Source organism: Salvia hispanica, chromosome 5, assembly GCF_029641045.1.
Source record: "Salvia hispanica isolate PSC_SH4W2 chromosome 5, Shi_PSC_v1, whole genome shotgun sequence".
Classification (NCBI taxonomy): domain Eukaryota; kingdom Viridiplantae; phylum Streptophyta; class Magnoliopsida; order Lamiales; family Lamiaceae; genus Salvia; species Salvia hispanica.
This window is the reverse complement of record NC_142696.1, coordinates 6119402-6135979: the sequence shown is the minus strand read 5'-3', so window position 1 is coordinate 6135979 and position 16578 is coordinate 6119402. Positions and strand designations below refer to the sequence as shown.

At 36.9% G+C, this 16578-nt stretch overlaps 3 protein-coding genes across 5 annotated transcripts; 1 reads left to right on the top strand and 2 right to left on the bottom strand.

Moving 5' to 3' along the window:
* Positions 1 to 511: 511 nt before the first annotated feature.
* Positions 512 to 3538, top strand: LOC125188569 (protein IQ-DOMAIN 22-like). The gene is made up of 4 exons (XM_048085501.2): positions 512 to 943; positions 1897 to 2097; positions 2471 to 2548; positions 2616 to 3538. Exons 1-4 carry the CDS (start codon positions 635 to 637, stop codon positions 3354 to 3356), a joined length of 1329 nt encoding a protein of 442 aa, XP_047941458.1. The 5' UTR covers positions 512 to 634; the 3' UTR covers positions 3357 to 3538.
* LOC125188567 (phytyl ester synthase 1, chloroplastic-like) lies at positions 3535 to 8374 on the bottom strand. Its single transcript, XM_089058803.1, has 13 exons — positions 7678 to 8374; positions 7535 to 7586; positions 7206 to 7261; positions 6905 to 7063; positions 6693 to 6797; positions 6223 to 6329; positions 5817 to 5938; positions 5433 to 5541; positions 5084 to 5214; positions 4591 to 4960; positions 4315 to 4428; positions 4135 to 4226; positions 3535 to 4066 (listed from the first exon to the last, which is right to left on the bottom strand). Exons 1-13 carry the CDS (start codon positions 8042 to 8044, stop codon positions 3766 to 3768), a joined length of 2085 nt encoding a protein of 694 aa, XP_088914929.1. The 5' UTR covers positions 8045 to 8374; the 3' UTR covers positions 3535 to 3765.
* A 2853-nt stretch (positions 8375 to 11227) lies between these two features.
* On the bottom strand, positions 11228 to 16205 carry LOC125190603 (uncharacterized). 3 transcript variants are annotated; one of them, XR_007170944.2, is made up of 11 exons: positions 16014 to 16205; positions 15768 to 15898; positions 15090 to 15232; positions 14737 to 14803; positions 14218 to 14275; positions 13633 to 13727; positions 13425 to 13528; positions 12730 to 12858; positions 11550 to 12630; positions 11382 to 11433; positions 11228 to 11301 (listed from the first exon to the last, which is right to left on the bottom strand). XR_007170944.2 is itself a non-coding variant. In XM_089058508.1 (11 exons), exons 3-9 carry the CDS (start codon positions 15212 to 15214, stop codon positions 11556 to 11558), a joined length of 1653 nt encoding a protein of 550 aa, XP_088914634.1. In that variant the 5' UTR covers positions 15215 to 15232; positions 15768 to 15898; positions 16014 to 16205; the 3' UTR covers positions 11228 to 11301; positions 11382 to 11424; positions 11550 to 11555. The 3 variants fall into 3 exon arrangements, 2 of the variants coding, with proteins under 2 accessions (XP_088914634.1, XP_047943891.1); XM_089058508.1 differs by having other exon boundaries at positions 11382 to 11424; XM_048087934.2 differs by having other exon boundaries at positions 11228 to 11433.
* Positions 16206 to 16578: the final 373 nt, after the last annotated feature.

Below are 16578 nucleotides of genomic sequence, written 5' to 3'. Positions count from 1 at the left end.
CCAAAATCCCATAGCAATATCTATCTAAGATCTAAAATCACTTCATATTTTAAATGATCAGTAGTAGGTGTTATCAGTATGAAACTCCCTACATTTTTGAAAAATATGGACATTTGGTTGGGCACAAGTTATGATGCATTATAGGTGCATAAGAAACAATTAAAATTATTAGTGAAGAATGAATCTCACTTTATCAGAAAAGAAAATTTTCAAAATTAAAAAATTCATACATTTCAAGAATGAACGAAAAAGAAAATAAATCATATTTTTCAGAACCGGAGGAAGTATAACATTAAATTGGATAACAATTAAGATAAATACTTCCTTATTATTGGGACGGCCAATCCCACAAGAGTAATCGAAAATTGTAAACAATTATAATTATGACATTTGGATCCAAAGCGTGTGAATTGTAGTACTGATAAACGCAGCATTAAATTATTCTTTTACTCGTAGGACAATAGAGTAATACTACCAAGTAGTAGAAAAAGGAGTGATTCCCAGATAATTCAACAGTTTATAAAAAGCCGCAACTTCTCACAAGAAAAAGGGTGACTCTGGAGTTGACTCCCCTCCATTTTCGACTCTTAGTTTCTCTCTCTTCTTAGTTCTTCTTCACATCACATCACATCACATGGGCAAGGCCGCCAAATGGTTCAGAGGCCTCCTCGGCCTGAAGCCCTCCGACTCCACCCACCGCCACTCGCCTAAGAAATGGACCTTCGCCGCCCGCCACAAGCACCTCCCGGACCAAGACGCTGAGGCCAGCAAGCACGCCATCGCCGTCGCTGCCGCCACCGCCGCCGTCGCTGAGGCCGCCGTCGCCGCCGCTCACGCTGCCGCCGCGGTTGTTCAGCTCACTACCAGCGGCAGGAACATCTCCGCCGCGCGCCGCGAGGAGTGGGCTGCCGTCGCCATTCAGTCTCACTTCCGCGCCTATCTGGTTTGTCAAATCAAATCAATCTACTCAGATTGCCTAATTTCTTCTTATTCTCTTTCTTTTTCATCTGCTTTGCTTTTATCACATACTCTCTATATTGAGTCAAAACTTATAAATGACGAAATAGAAGTAAGTGATGAAATAGAGAAAGAGTGATTAAATATTGTGTTTTTTTCAATCTAAGAATATAATCCAACTTAATCGTGAAATCCAACAAGAAATACGACTTAACTAGTTGAGATGAGTGAGTACTACTACTAAAAATTTTTTGACAGATTTTGTATCTATGATTTTCTACTTGGAAGAATTATTGTGATGTCAAACTTCAAAAAGGCTGAGTTGAATCTCTGTGGAGGGCGACTGGCCTCATTCCAAAAGAGAAAAAAAGAATTTTGTGAAACATTATTTATTGATTATTTAAATAATGTGATGCATTAATGGGATTTGTCCAATGTGGTGTACGTGGTCGGTGCAACATTTTTTTAATAGGAGTAATAATCACTAAAACTTCATTTGTCACACTCTCTCTCCTTCTGCTCAAGATTTCATACTATGTACTGTGATGTACTTAGTGATATAGTGCTACTTCTTTGACTTGGATTTTAGTTTACTCATCTATTTTCTGGGCTTCTTCACTTTTGCAACCACCTAATTTATGTGCTACTACTACTACTACGTTTCTTGATTCTTCTAGTAAATGTTACGGACAGAAATTAGGAACATGTATTAAATGGCAATTTAGATCTAGGTTTGGTACATGTTTGGATATAAAGCTGCATTACTTTATTACTACTACATTTATCAATTATGTACATGCATGTATGCCTCTCATTTTCACTTTGCAGTGCCCACATTTTCCATAACATGTCACCATCCTATATATCGTCAAAAGTGAAAAAAATAATCAAGTCTTGAGCGCCACCAAATTTTAAAATTTTCATGAATATGATGTGTAGTCGAGGAGAGCTCTACGGGCGCTCAAGGCGCTGGTGAAGCTGCAAGCACTCGTGAGGGGTCACCTCGTGAGGCGGCAAACTGCATATGCCATGCACCGGTTGCAGGCGCTTGTCCGAGCACAAGTGCGAGCTAGGGCTGTTCGGGCTCTGATGTCGGAATCCCCACACTCGAGCACAAAATCCTCTCACTTCAATTATCCGGTGAGAAAGTTATTCTATTTTCCCTCCCATTGATTTAAAACTTGAATTGGTTGGTAGTAGATAGTAGATAGTAGTACTATGACATAAACATTACCTAATTAGAAGGGGGGACCATTCCTTTCACTCTTATCATATTTTACCCTTCAAAATAATGCTCATAAACAATTAGCTACCCTCTATATTTGACAATACTATTACATATTTGTACAAACTAGTTGGGGTCAAATAAATTTGTTTTCATTGTTCCATGCTATGGCATTGTGCATAAGTTGAGCCTCAATAAAAGACGTTAGCCCCCGGGCTAGTAGGTGGGGGGCTCGAGCAACTATGAGTTAGTTTGCATATGTTCGAATAATAAATGGTTGCTTTGTAGGGGCCAGCAACACCTGAGAAATTCGAGCATGCTACTCGGTCTAGGAGCATGAAGCATGAGCAAACAATGATGCTAAAGGTTTGTTGATTGTTGTGGTTTGGTTTGCTAACTATCTCTAACCATATGCCTACTAATGAAAATGCAGAGGAATGGTTCGAGGTCAAGCGGAACTCCCCACCACCACGATCCAGAGAAGCCACATGCTAGCCGTGTGCTGTTGATGGACAGCAGGAGGTTGTGGGAGCAAGGCGATGATAGAAGCGACAAGATTCTTGAAGTGGACACCGGTAATATACATCATGTCACTTCCAAGCGTAGGACCCTCTTCTACTCGTCTCATCTTAGCCTAGGCTCCGATCAGAACTGTCCGAGCTACACCACATCCAAGGACTCCACAGCCCGACAGTCAGTACGGAGCATGTCATCAGGCGAAGTTCAGTCCTTGAGCCCCTTCAAGTTTGCAGAGGAGGACCCAGACGAGAGCGCCTTCTGCACTGCTGACAACAGCCCGGCATTCTATTCAGCATCATCGAGGTCCAAAAGAGGAGGCCCCTTCACCCCTACCAAGAGTGATGGTACGAGAAGCTGCCTGAGCGGTTACTCTGATCATCCAAACTACATGTCTTACACAGAATCCTCTAAAGCTAAGGTGAGATCGCTCAGTGCTCCGAGGCAGAGGCCTAACTACGAGAGATCGAGCTCTACCAAGAGGTATTCAGTTCACGGCTATGGCGATTCAAGGCCTGCTCAGAGAGTGTCTACGTTGCACACCAACTTCACCAGCAAGGCTTACCCTGGATCCGGACGCCTAGATAGGTCCGGGATGCCTGTTAGAGGCGACTTCGATGGTTTCAGCGGTGGTGGTGGTAACTGGCAGAGATTTTGAGCTAAAACTTGGCATATATTCTTGAAACTTTTAACTAATTGCTAATGTAACCAGGTAGAGAGAGTACTCTAACCATGGATGGTTTTGTTGTGTTGTTTCGTTTAGTATCAATTGTAACAGTAAAAATGTTAAGTAACTTATTTAGAGCTTTGGTAATCAGTATTTATTAGCATTGGCATGAATTGAAGGTGTTGGATACATTTCAGATAAAGTTTATATTTACATACTAGTTCCCTACATAATAATAAATTTGTATTTCATCCCAAATATTTGAATGATTGCAAATGTACCACTACGTTCGTCAACTACGATCCAGAGTTTGTGTGACACCACGAACAATACGATCAAACCTTGAGCAGAAGCAAGAGTCCATTGTGATCAGAAAGTTACCTTGGAACCAGTCAGTCATCTATGGTTCAAAAGTTGGGACCTGATCCATGGGAGCACGAAAAGCTCGGTACATGGCTCTATCAATGATATTCCTGTACGGATCATGTTCTCTTTTCTTGAGCAGGTACGACATGCTTGCCTCTACTTCAGACTTGATCGACAGATAGAGCTCTCGCACTTTTTCTCTGTCCTTCAACGTCTCTTTCCTCCCCTTCATTTGAATCGGCTTCCCAAATAGGTAGTACAGCCGCCCAGGAATCTTCGGTACGATTACGGGAACATACAGATCCTGATTCGCAACCTCACCACTCGCCCCAGCCCTGCAGCAATGGCATTCAACTCTAAGCACATGTTACAACAGCAAGCTGAGAGTGTAAGGTGGCTATACCTGAAATTAAATTCTTGTGCCTTTTCATTTTCGCTTCTTATTAGATCACCCAAATATGGGATTTTGATCATGTCATTATAGTCCAGGACTAACTGCCAATAAGAAAACGCGAATGGTTATACGCAACGCAAGTTTGTTTACAAATAATATTTCTTATCACGAATGTAGTTACAACGATACCTGAGCTAGGTCATCCTCTCCGATAACTCCAAAAGGTACGATAGTGGCTTCAAATCTTGCAGCCATCCTCACAAATTCCGGCTGATCTGGCCAGAATAATTTATACTCTTCACCCTGATCAACAAAAACTTCCCATCAAGTTCAAATAATTAATTTGTAATCATCCAAGTTTTACATATCGGACACTGATATCTTGAGATTGATACAAACATCTTTCTGATCATCTTCTTAGCTAGTTTCATGAGATGAAGAAATACGAAACAGATGCATACTAACCCTCTTGTGGAGAGCCTCTCGAGCGCCACCAGGGTACAACAACACATGAGATTTTGTTTTAAACAGCTTGAAAAGATTGCTTGCGCTGACAGGTAGTGCGCCGAATAATTTTGTATAGTCGTAAAACGAAAACTCCTTATTTTCACTTTCAATAACATCTGAAAACAAAGTTGGATGTGCTATACCACGAACCAAGATCTTCTTCTCGTGCAGAAATTGTAGGACTAATGGTGATAGCTCTAAACCCATAAGCATGTGATAACCAACTAACAAGACTGGACCTTCCTCGGGAACTCCATCTAGGCCTCTCACGATCTTCCCATCTTTCATAGTAGACAAGAACACTGGACCTCCAAAATTCTGAAGGAGTCTGTATTTGTATTCGATTAATTCACATGTAATAGAATATGACATACATGACTAAATCTTCTCGGTTATGTTCTTAGCGTAAGAATGAAATATACAAGGATAAAGAATCATGTTGGAAATTTACTCATTTCCCTCGATTGCTAGCTTGAACTCGGATTTACTAGGAGGTAAGAAATCCATCACATAATCATGGTTTCTGGACCGACGGTACATGTTAGTAGCTTTGATAATGGTCAATAGATTAATACCATCCTCCTGTAAAAATAAAACTTGATATGTTCAATATGTGAGAAGAAGACAGTGGCAAAAAACAAAGTGTAAACACTCAAACATTAATCTTATGAATATATATTTGCATACTTCAATCTTCGCAAGAGGCATTTCAGAAACAAAAACCAACAAGGAAAAGTCCTTTAATGCAAGGAAACGTTCTTATACATCTCTGGAGAAACCATAATAATATCCCCACCTACCAATAATATGGTATGCCCATTGTCTTTGAAGTATCTTATATTGCAATTTTTCAGTGATTTTAAGAGCCTCCAAGCTTCATCTCTACTGGGAAGCATGCCATCCTTGCCACTGAGATGCATGATCCATCAGTAATGAGTGTGTGCCAAGAACAAGTCACATCAAATGTAATTTGGACAAATCTTAACAATATAAAGAACACAATTGAACAATTAGTTAAACTTTAGGACGTAAAAGTCTAGAACAGATGCATATGGTAAATTATTGAGATAATTTCCTAGATGATTTATTGTTTCTTGCCTCCCAAAGAAGAAGAAGAAGATTGGTTTTATCCTTTTGCTGTACAAATTATAATATTGAACAGTAGAGAAAGATTGAGAAGAAACCTAGCAAGAACAAGTACTTCAGCTTTAACGGCATGAAGACGAGAATTAGCATAAGCAGCACCTGTATTCAACTGCTTCAGTCTCCAAAGCAGGGTTTCTTTTGGTATGATATCAGCCAAGCCCTATCCATATTTTATTGAATAAGTAGCTAGTAATTTATCAAGAAGCCTGTAGACATGTACATATATATGTGTGAGTGTGGGTGTGTTGCCCTGTAAAGTGGGTGATGCAATTACATGTGATGCAAACAGTTCCATTGAGCATCGTTTTTGCTTCATTTGTTTCTCCTGCCATTCTTTTATCGGCAGGTTACAAAAAGCTCCCAAATCACAATCTCCTTTCTTAGAAATAACTTTTGAAAACTAAGTGCAGATATGAATCAAGCAAAAGGAACCAATGTTCTTACAGAAAGACGTGGCAGCATAGCAAGAAGGTTGTTCGCTAACTGTTCAAAGTATTGGTTAGGAGGGCCCGCTGTATCAATATTCACCGCGGCCATCTTTACTGGATCACCTGGTTTCAGAATGGTAGACAGTTTACAATCAAGACAGTTTGAACAAAATATATGTTTCCAGATAAAATCTTGTTCACAAGATGGTAATCAGAGGTGTATTATCAATGTTGCTACAAACTTAAAATCCCTAAATGAGACACATGGAATATTTCTAGAAATAACAGCAAACTTAAAATGCTGCTATTAACAAATCCACAGAGAAAATTGTTAGAAATATGTCTACAGATGTGCTATTAGAACACCTAAATCACATGGAATCCTCACAGAAATCCAGATAGCTAATCGATGGCAACGGCATAACGTCAGATAAATTGACTACTTAAAACAATAGAATAAGATATCGAAGAGTATTGAGTACATACCCATAACAAAGCTCAAAAAATAAGGAAAAGCACTATGAAGTTCATTAGGCAATGCTTCCAACAAAGGTAGAAAAGGCTGCAGCTGAGACCTTCCAAATGAAGTTGCTGAAAAAAACGAATAATCAGTTAAACTTCCCTATCTGCCAGCCACAGTTATCAACCGGTGTATCTGAAATTTTTGAATAAGTCACTAACGAGTTTCTGAAACAGACCTGGATTAGCTAGTATGACTACAAGGTCAATATCAGGATTCCGTGCTGCAACTGCAAGAGCCAAGCATCCACCAAAGGAATCTCCCACCAGATATATGGGCTTATTAGGACATGAAGAGTGCTCGGTTCTCAAAGTTTGTTCAACCCACACTACCAACTCTAGAAAATTTACGAATATAAGAGTTTTGTGTTACTCATATGAAACCAAGAAAATTTTCAGGTCACAGGAAGCATGACAGAGCAATAAACCAAAGAATAATACATTGTTTGAATTTGATTATGCTACCATAAACACAGATACCTGCAAATGGGGTTCGATCTTGCACTGGGATATGCATGCACCGAACATCAAAGACCCTGAGACCAAAGAAAAAAAAACCATTATAATGAACAAACTAAAGGAGCAAGATACATACTGCTACCACAGAATGTTTTTATATTCAAATTTCCAATCAACATAGACTTTGTTGCTTGGCATAGATGCATATAAATTACTAACACCGATTCTTCAATGTAAAGGATCATGAAAATTGAACGTCAAATGAACTCAATACACTATCTCTCCACACAAAAAGCATAGCAATTATGCATTTGAATACACAAAAACTCTTACTTAAATATTCCACTTACTTTCCAAGAGACTTATGGTGCAGGATAAGGCCGAGTCCCAAACCATCTATTCCTGCATCAAAAAGTAGAACTTCAAAATATATTCTTTTTAAGTAGAAATATTTCAGAAATTAATGAACAGCAATCAAGAATCAATGATTTACCAGGCAAGAAAAGTAGCAGAGGTGAGCCTCTCAAATGGGGCCCACAAGAGATTGGGGTGAACCACCGCACCGGCCCACCGTCCGGCTTGATTATATCTCCGGCATAATCAAGGTAATCTTGCACAGTTTCAGTCCCATAGCCATCTTCCCACAAAGCTTCCAACTTTACCACCTCCTCTCTCCCCTTCCCCTCAATCACAACCTTCCCTCTCTCCTCCTTCACTGCACCATTCACTTTCACAGATAATGCAGCTGCGGGATCCTTACTAGATAAACACCTACTTGAATATCTAGAATGAGCCACTCTCTCCAAATTCGAAGCAAAATGAGGCCGTGACAGCGAAAAACTCTTCATAGTTGAAGCCATGAAGTGGAAGCTGCAAAATTTTCAAAACTATCTGAAAATGAAGTGTCCTTTCATGCTTTTAGATAGGAGTAGAAAAGAGGAAGAGAAAAGGGAAATGAGAAGAAGCAAGAAAGACACGAAATGTTGCGGGAGTTTCGTGTGAGAATAAACAAGCAAGATAAAACCAGTAGAGTGAGATTGCACATGGAGATGGGCAGTCGCGACTATTTCCATTGAAGAGATTGAAAGTTGAAACTGAAATGGAAAGATTGGTAGCGTTTATGCGATAATTGGAAAGCACCGTTTTAGATTGCTGAAAATGGAACGGTCGAATTGTGGTGTGAGAAAGTGGATTTACTCAATCCAAATTTAGGGCCAAAAATGTCGAAATACTGTATTTACCACATCAAAAAATATAAAATCAGTTTTTTGTTACACCGTAATATTCCGATACGATAACAGTATGTATTATTGCGTATGGTACACCGTATCGTATAAATTATACCGTAAAAGTGCGGTATACCGTAATAATGATAAAATAAAGTATCAAAAACTAACCATTCAGACTATAACAACCTTGAATCTAAGATGCATATTAAATCAATAGGTACTGACTAATGCTTAATCAACTCATAAATTTATTAATCAAAATTATTGGTTATTGGCATTGGCCAATTAATGCATTTGAAGTTAATTTTAATAAATAAGGTTTCTTATTGTCTAATTAAGTTGACAAGCTTCTGCATTACATTTTATAATTATGAATTAAAAAGTAATATTTTAGTAATTGATTAAAGTTGGGTAGTACACATAATCATGTCTATCACTATAGCAACTATCTTGCTAAATTTTGATTGGTTAGCATCACATTACCTAATATTTTAGTTCTTCATTTGTTTTTTACCTAATACTATATGTTAGTATAGTTGATGGAGATATTGTTCCAATCCCAAATAAGGTTGCCCGAATTTGAGGGATACGAATTAAATAGATTGACGTATGCGTTTTAATAAGACAATTTTCGACCATGCTCCAAAAATGAGTCATTTTTGGTACAGAAATCTTCTCTCTATACGCCAAACTCAAACCCATTTTTAGTGTATTTTGTGAAATAACACCAAATACTGCAAAAATTTTGTGAGACACTCAAAAATGGTGTAAATTTTGAATTTGATAAATAGTTGGAGTAAAACTACTTTTTAGTGTGATGAATACTCAAAAATGGATTTGAGTTTGGGGTAAATGGTTGGAGATGGTCTTAGTACTCCCTCCATTCCACCTTTTATAAGTCTAATTTGAGTTTGGCATGAATTTTAAGAAATATAAAAAAGGTTAGATAAAAAAAAAATACTCTATTGAATTGTGAGTTCTACTTTTATATTAGTTTAATAATAAAATGTGAATGGAAAAAATTAGAATGTGAAACCTCTTACCATTTATAGAATATTTTAATCGGAACTCCTAAAATGAGAAAAAAAAAATGATAAATCATAACGGCTGAAATCGTACGAATGGAGTAATATAAGTAATTATTATAGTGTAGAAAAAAACTATTCCCCTCGAAATATAATTCTGATATTATATGGCAAATTTGATTATGTATAACCCAGCCGGGAAGGAATTATAAGAGGGGATAGTAAGGATTTTACTTAGTACAAAGTCAGAACACATTAAGACAATAAATATACAAATCATATGAATTTATCAATCATATTGATTGTTTATTTCTATTCATTAGTATTTCCTCTGTCCCCGATTAAAAGTCACACTTTTCCATTTTAGTTCGTCCCCAATTAAGAGTCACAATTCATTTTTACCATAAATGGTAAGTAGGTCCAACATTCCACTAACTCACACCACTCACATTTTATTATAAAATCAATATAAAAAGGGGTAACTGCTTTTAAAGTCACTAACTTTCCATGAATTCCGGTTTTTCCCACGAACTTTAAAAAGTTAGTGTAATGTCACGAACTTTATTGTCGGTTGTCATTTTCCCATGTCAGGTTTTCCGGTCTGATTCAAACAGTTCGTTTCCTATTAAGACAATGTCCAAATTCTTTTATCTTACTATCGTTATCTTTGTCTTTGAAATAGCTTCGCGTGAGTACCTTGTACGCCTCAATCAGAACTCGGATAAAGAAGATATGGCCATTATGATAGTATAAGGTTGCACAAAGGTCGCAACCATCATCAAATGACCATAACTTCTTCATCCGAGTTCCGATTGAGGCGTACAAGGTACCCACGCGAAGCTATTTCAAAGAAGAAGATAACGATAGTAAGATAAAAGAATTTGGACATTGCCTTAATAGGAAACGAACAATTTGAATCAGACTGGAAAACTTGACATGGGAAAATGACAACCGACAATAAAGCTCATGACATTACACGAACTTTTTAAAGTTTGTGGGAAAAACCGGAATTCATGGAAAGTTGGTGACTTTAAAAGCAGTTACCCTATATAAAAAGTGGATCTCACATTCCACTAACTTTTCCAACTAACTTTTCTTTACATTTCTTAAAACCCGTGCCCGGTTAAAGTGTGACTACTAATCGGGGACGGAGGGAGTATTTAATAATATATTTAATGAATAAATTTATTTATCGATAGCTATGAGTATAAAAATCATATTTATCTATCAGAATACAAATTATAATAATACATCAATATACAAATCGGAATGTGATCAAATGAAAACTCTAAATATTGTACAAACTCAAAACTATGATCTGGACCATTGAAAAATGTCAACAGATCACAAAAAGCATCAACAAGAAAATGTCAACACAACAGTATTTCAACAGTAGTCAATGATTGATGTTGTATTGATATTGTGTTGATACTGTGTTGACATTAAAATCTTGAAATTTTATACTATGTTGATACTGTATTGAAACAGTGTTGAAGCTGTATTGAGGAGTTTTGAGTTTGTACCATATATAAGTTTGCATTTTATCACTAGCTTATACAAATCATTATTTATTAATTATTTATTGTTATTTATCCAAAATATATGCAAGCAATAAATTTATTTGTTTTATGAACTATACCTATTAAAATAATGCTAGTAATTAATTTATACTCCTAAATCATATCAATTTATTAAATATATTATTCATCATATTAATTTGTTATATACTCATAGAAAAGATGTATCAACAAGTTCGTTGAAAGAACAAGATCTATTTGAAAAAAAAAAATTCAAAGGACTTATTGTATGTGTAGTCTTTATTCTTTCCACCTCACGTCTCAAATTACTTGTCTTGATCCGGTCCTGTTAAGAAAGATATCCATTTGATTGTATTACAGCATAATGAATGTATTAAGCATACAAGAGGAGGTTACACATTGTACCTGCCTTACTCACAAGATTGCTTCTTTGATGTACACTGATAGCCTGCAACATCTAACAGAATAGAACAGCACTAGTTATTGATCTAACTTGAGTCTCTTTTTGGTAATGTTATCATACATGGTAAAAGACAGCATTTAATAAAAAAAACTGCTGGATTTATAACTCACTCTTTTTCAGGGAGCCAAGATTATCTTTTTATCAGATTTAAGTTGTGATGATCCTGGAGAGTAACATTTAACAGAGCTCGAATCCCACTCTAAATCGAATGCATGTTCGAGTCGTCTTTCCACAGCTTGTCCTATAACTGATGAACCAGATCTGGTGTCGTGACAAGGCAAGCCACCTCTCTCACTCGTCAAATTTGAGCAGTCAGCAGCGTGCATTGAAGTGCTAAAAGTGCTAGAGTAAATTCCACTAGCTACTTCTCTATATGTTTTCCTCCGTATAATTGAAGGCGTATTTCTGTAACTTATAGCCGAACTCTTCAGTATAGATTCTGGACTAGAGATAGATAGTGACAGGTTAATGGGGTAGGAACTAACGAGCTGATGACCAGCATGTTCAGTTTTAATATCAGAACCATTCGGCCGAGATGGATCATAACATGACAATCCACTCCCCTCATCAGCCAATAGAGGTGATTGACAGATCCTGCTTCTTTTTCTGGTCTTTATACTATTGTCAGTGTATCCACACACTGAGAGGCTTAAAACGGTATCAACAGGTGAGTGATCACAACTTCCATCTGTTACACATTGGCTGTCTCTAGACATCTGAGGTGATGTAAACACTTTTGGATTTGTAGGGACGCTATCCAGAGCATCTTCTCTAACATTATTCAACGAGTTGGTTGACTGGTTATAGGATCCGACTTTATTGCAGCTGCCATTGAAACAACTGCCACTTATATTGGTGGGCGGGGAACCAAAATGAATACCGTTTGTACTCCCTTTCTCATAAGATCTGCAGGAATCCAGCAGGGCAGGTTTTGCCTGTGCATGATCTGCAGGAAATTTAGTATTGCCAAAGGCCATGATTGTAGAACAGGAACCATCACTTTTCTGAGTGACCTTCTGGTCTGGATAAGGCGATATTGTACCACTTTCAGCTCGCATTTTTTCTTCTTCATTATTGAAGATATTCAGATACGAACTTCCCTGCGATTCCATTGCCAAAATAGGAGGCGAATTCATATCAGGCCTCTTCTTAACCGAGCAATTCCAGTGGTTTTTTATAGCATTGTCAGTCCTGCAGTGCCAACCATTTGTTATTTTGTTAAGAGATCATGAAGAGCCAATAAACATGTTGAATTCCTACTGTGCAGATATGAAACCTTGAAATAGATACCTTCCGGGGAGAAACTTCGCAATTTCTGCCCATTTGTTACCAAGTAGTTGATGGTAGTGTCTTAAAGTTTCTTCCTCCTCTTTTGTCCATGCATCTTTCTTGATTGCCGGATCCAAGTGATTATGCCACCTGGATACTTATGTAGGGCAAATCAGAAGACGAAGAAATATCCTTTACAACAATAAGCACAAAAACAACAGATCATAGTAATGCTTGTAGAAAAACACAGCAAGACAGTAAAATTTGGGTGAAGGGGAATTATAACCTGAAGACGCTATTTAAGAAATCAAAACATGAACCTCAGCTTTGATATGAAAGTTCATAAGTTCACTTATCTGTTAACTAGATACATAGAATTTTCATTCTGCGTTGCTGTCAAGATAAAGTATTATTCCAAACCAAAAACTTTGGATGACCGTTGCATCGACTAGAAAGGATGAAGAGGCATGCCAGTGATCTAATTATACTTATATAAAACAAGCTAATCAAACATACTTCCAAATAGTTCATTTCGTTTTTAGAGGAATACCAACACTTAAAATACCTATTAAGTTGAAACAGGTAAACTGATAACATATCTAAGAGATAATCAGAGGCTAATTGAAGAAATCTTTACATAGACCCAAAAATTAAGACGCCAGATGTTTATAGATTATAACCCATCAAAAATCAATAAGAATATGCAGATAAATCACCTTTCGCGACACTGCTTTCCATTTCGACCATGTACAAAGTTTGCAATAAATGACCATTTCTTACTACCGTACTTCACAACAAACTCAGTAACACGATCATCCTCCTGAAGAGTGAGAGAAAAGAAATCAATATTGTATAAGAATCTAATGCTTAGTTAGATATTTATGTTACACATAAATCATAGTAATAATGACGAAAAAAACATACCTCCTTTGTCCAAGGGCTTTTCCTGAGGTCTGGGTTCAAAACCTTCTGCCAACGGTGCAAGCACTGAACATCTGATCTTCCAGGCATGCATTCAGCTGCACGAGAAAATATCAATTGGTCAACAATACCAAATTTAAAACAATACGAGAGTGACAGCTGATCAGAAACTATAAAAATCTCTAGATTCTACAACACATGCACATCATGGAGTGACAATGATATGAAATAAAAGCTATTTAATGATTACGAGATGATGTTCTAACTCAAATATAGCAGCATAACATGCACCAGATTCAAAACCATCTTTTGTTGGCTTCCATATTTTAAATTTGAACCAATAAGACAAATTGATATATAACAGCTTTCACAGGCCAAATTGATCTTTACGCCTTAACAAGGAGAAGAAGCAGAAAACATTGACAGTCCATAACGCAAAGATATATTCACACGATACAAGTTTACCAGAAAGCAATATAATCCAAATAATAGAGAATGAGAAGTACAGAAGCATCAAAGACGGGCCAAATATGTTTAAGAAAGTTATTGCAACGTAACTAGCTTGAAAACACAACATTGCATACGCACATATTTTTTTCCAGTTCTTGGCATTGAACCTCTGCACTACTTCAGTAAGCCTCTTATCCTGCAAAAGCATATATCAATTATTATCTCAGAAAAATAAGAAACGAACTCTGCTGGTGTCAGCACTAAATTCCAGTATAACACAAAACAAGTCATCATTTAATAATACAAATGTTCCTTATTCCAGATTAAAGACTTTCCCTAGTTAAACATAAAAAAAACATGTTTTATGAAAGATACCTGTCTTTCCAACAATCTAACAATAAGTTAGCGAAAAATTACTCAAATTGTCAGATGCGATATAGTCAATTTTATAACCGCACCAAGAAAAACAAACAAATTATGACACAATCCAATTTGAATCAGAACATCAGCACGGTAATACAGTAATGTGGCAAAACTACTATCTGTTTGTAATATCCCTGAACCAAGAAGTTAAAAAAGGGGAAGATTTTATAACCGAGTTTATTCCATGTTCACATCAAATTGGGGTTAGTCACACATCATAAAGTAGATGCTTACCTCATCATCCGTCCAGCCTGCTTGAGAAGAACGTTTGGTTGGATGGGAACATCCCCGGACACTTAAGCTACAAGCAAAAAAATCAAAAATACTCAGTATTAAAGATTAAATAGAGAATCTTGTCATAAGTTTTCACTCTTCGAAATTCATTCATCATCTTCCTGATATCATTGCCCCCACCATGAACTACCTAAGTACATAGCCGAAAACACCAAAAAGACACTTCTCAAATTATCATACTCCTTCGTATTGCAGAATACTCTCTGCCATTCACAAATAAGTAATAACAAGAATAATTTTGAGCCAATGATGTAAATTCTGTATATCAGAACACAAAATGGATAAATGCATACCCAGAATCAGAAGAAGATCTTGGAGTCACAACATCAGAACTGCTGTCAGAAAATGATGAGTATGAAGCAAATCCAACTTCTTTTGTTGACTCTGGTGTACGTATTTCCTTTCTTGCTCGGATCATGACTTCCTTGTCAGTCGACTATCAATATTCAGCAAAATATTAAAATAGGATTCACTAATAAAACAATTAGAATCAGGAGTGCATCCACAAACATCCATCAAATATTTACAAAAGATACATATCCATTAACCTCCTGCATTTGGATGGGTGGTGTGCTAGTTATGAAACGAAGGAATGCCGCGTACTAGTTATAAAGAGGAAAAACTAAGCACTTTACCATAGAAACATGTAGATAGGCTGTCAATAAAGCATCAAGGTTCTACTTTGACATCCTAATGCCATTTATGGGAAACAAAAAGAGTAAAAACCCAAATAATAAACCGCCTGCTGATATAACAAAATTATCTTAAACGAATGCAACATAATTACACACTAGACTGGTATGAAATACAGAGAGCAAATCAAACTCAGATGCTCACAAACAAATGAATGGGAAGTGAGAAAACAATCAAATGCCCCACGAATCAACAAATCACAAAGCAAATGATTGAGTCATGACGAATATTCAACTACTTGATCGCAATTTTCAATCAGATTAAGAACAATACAAAACCTAGAAATGGCAATTCATCGAGCTACAATCGGCACCGACAGCCAGTTCGAAGACGAAATGCATAGCATTGAGACTATGAGCGAGTGATAATCAATGCGGCGAGCGAGATAAATACGTGGCACGATCTGTAACTGTAAATCAAGCAGCAACAAAAACGTAAGCAGCTCTTAAGAATCCGCAAAGAGAGAGAGAGGGAGGGAAGCAATAAGGAAAACATAGAAATAAAAAGGAAAGCAGCGGCATTACGCGTTAGAGAAAGAGGAGTGAGCTGCGGAGTTAGGGTTGAAACGTTGGCGAAAAAGAAGGAAGAGTTTTAGCAATGAGATGATGGCATTGGCGGAGGAGCAGCGGGAAACTCCCAAGATTCAATTGACAGCTATGAAGAGAGAGAAAGAGGGGATTATTGCTGCTCAGCTCTGCATTTCAAATAAGGATAGTAGACCCGCCAGTTTTTCCTTCTTTTACGGATTTTTTTTTAAAAATAGTTGCAGAGAATCTAGTTGCCGAAGTCAATGTAGTTCAAATATTGATTAAAAAATTCTAAGGAAATTGATATATTTTTACTATTTTTGACAAACAATCCTTTTCGCTCGAAAAGATTTAATTGCAATGTAATTAGATTTGTTTTCTTTGTCTTATCACTATATTATATGGCACCAAGCTATGTAAGGAACTATTGGAATCTAAATATAGATTTATGATTTAATTTCATAAAATTAAATGTTTCATTACTTGTACGATTCTGCCAAACTGCTTGACCGGATTTAGATTCCAACATACATCCAATTCAAGCGACAACGTTCAAAGTGAG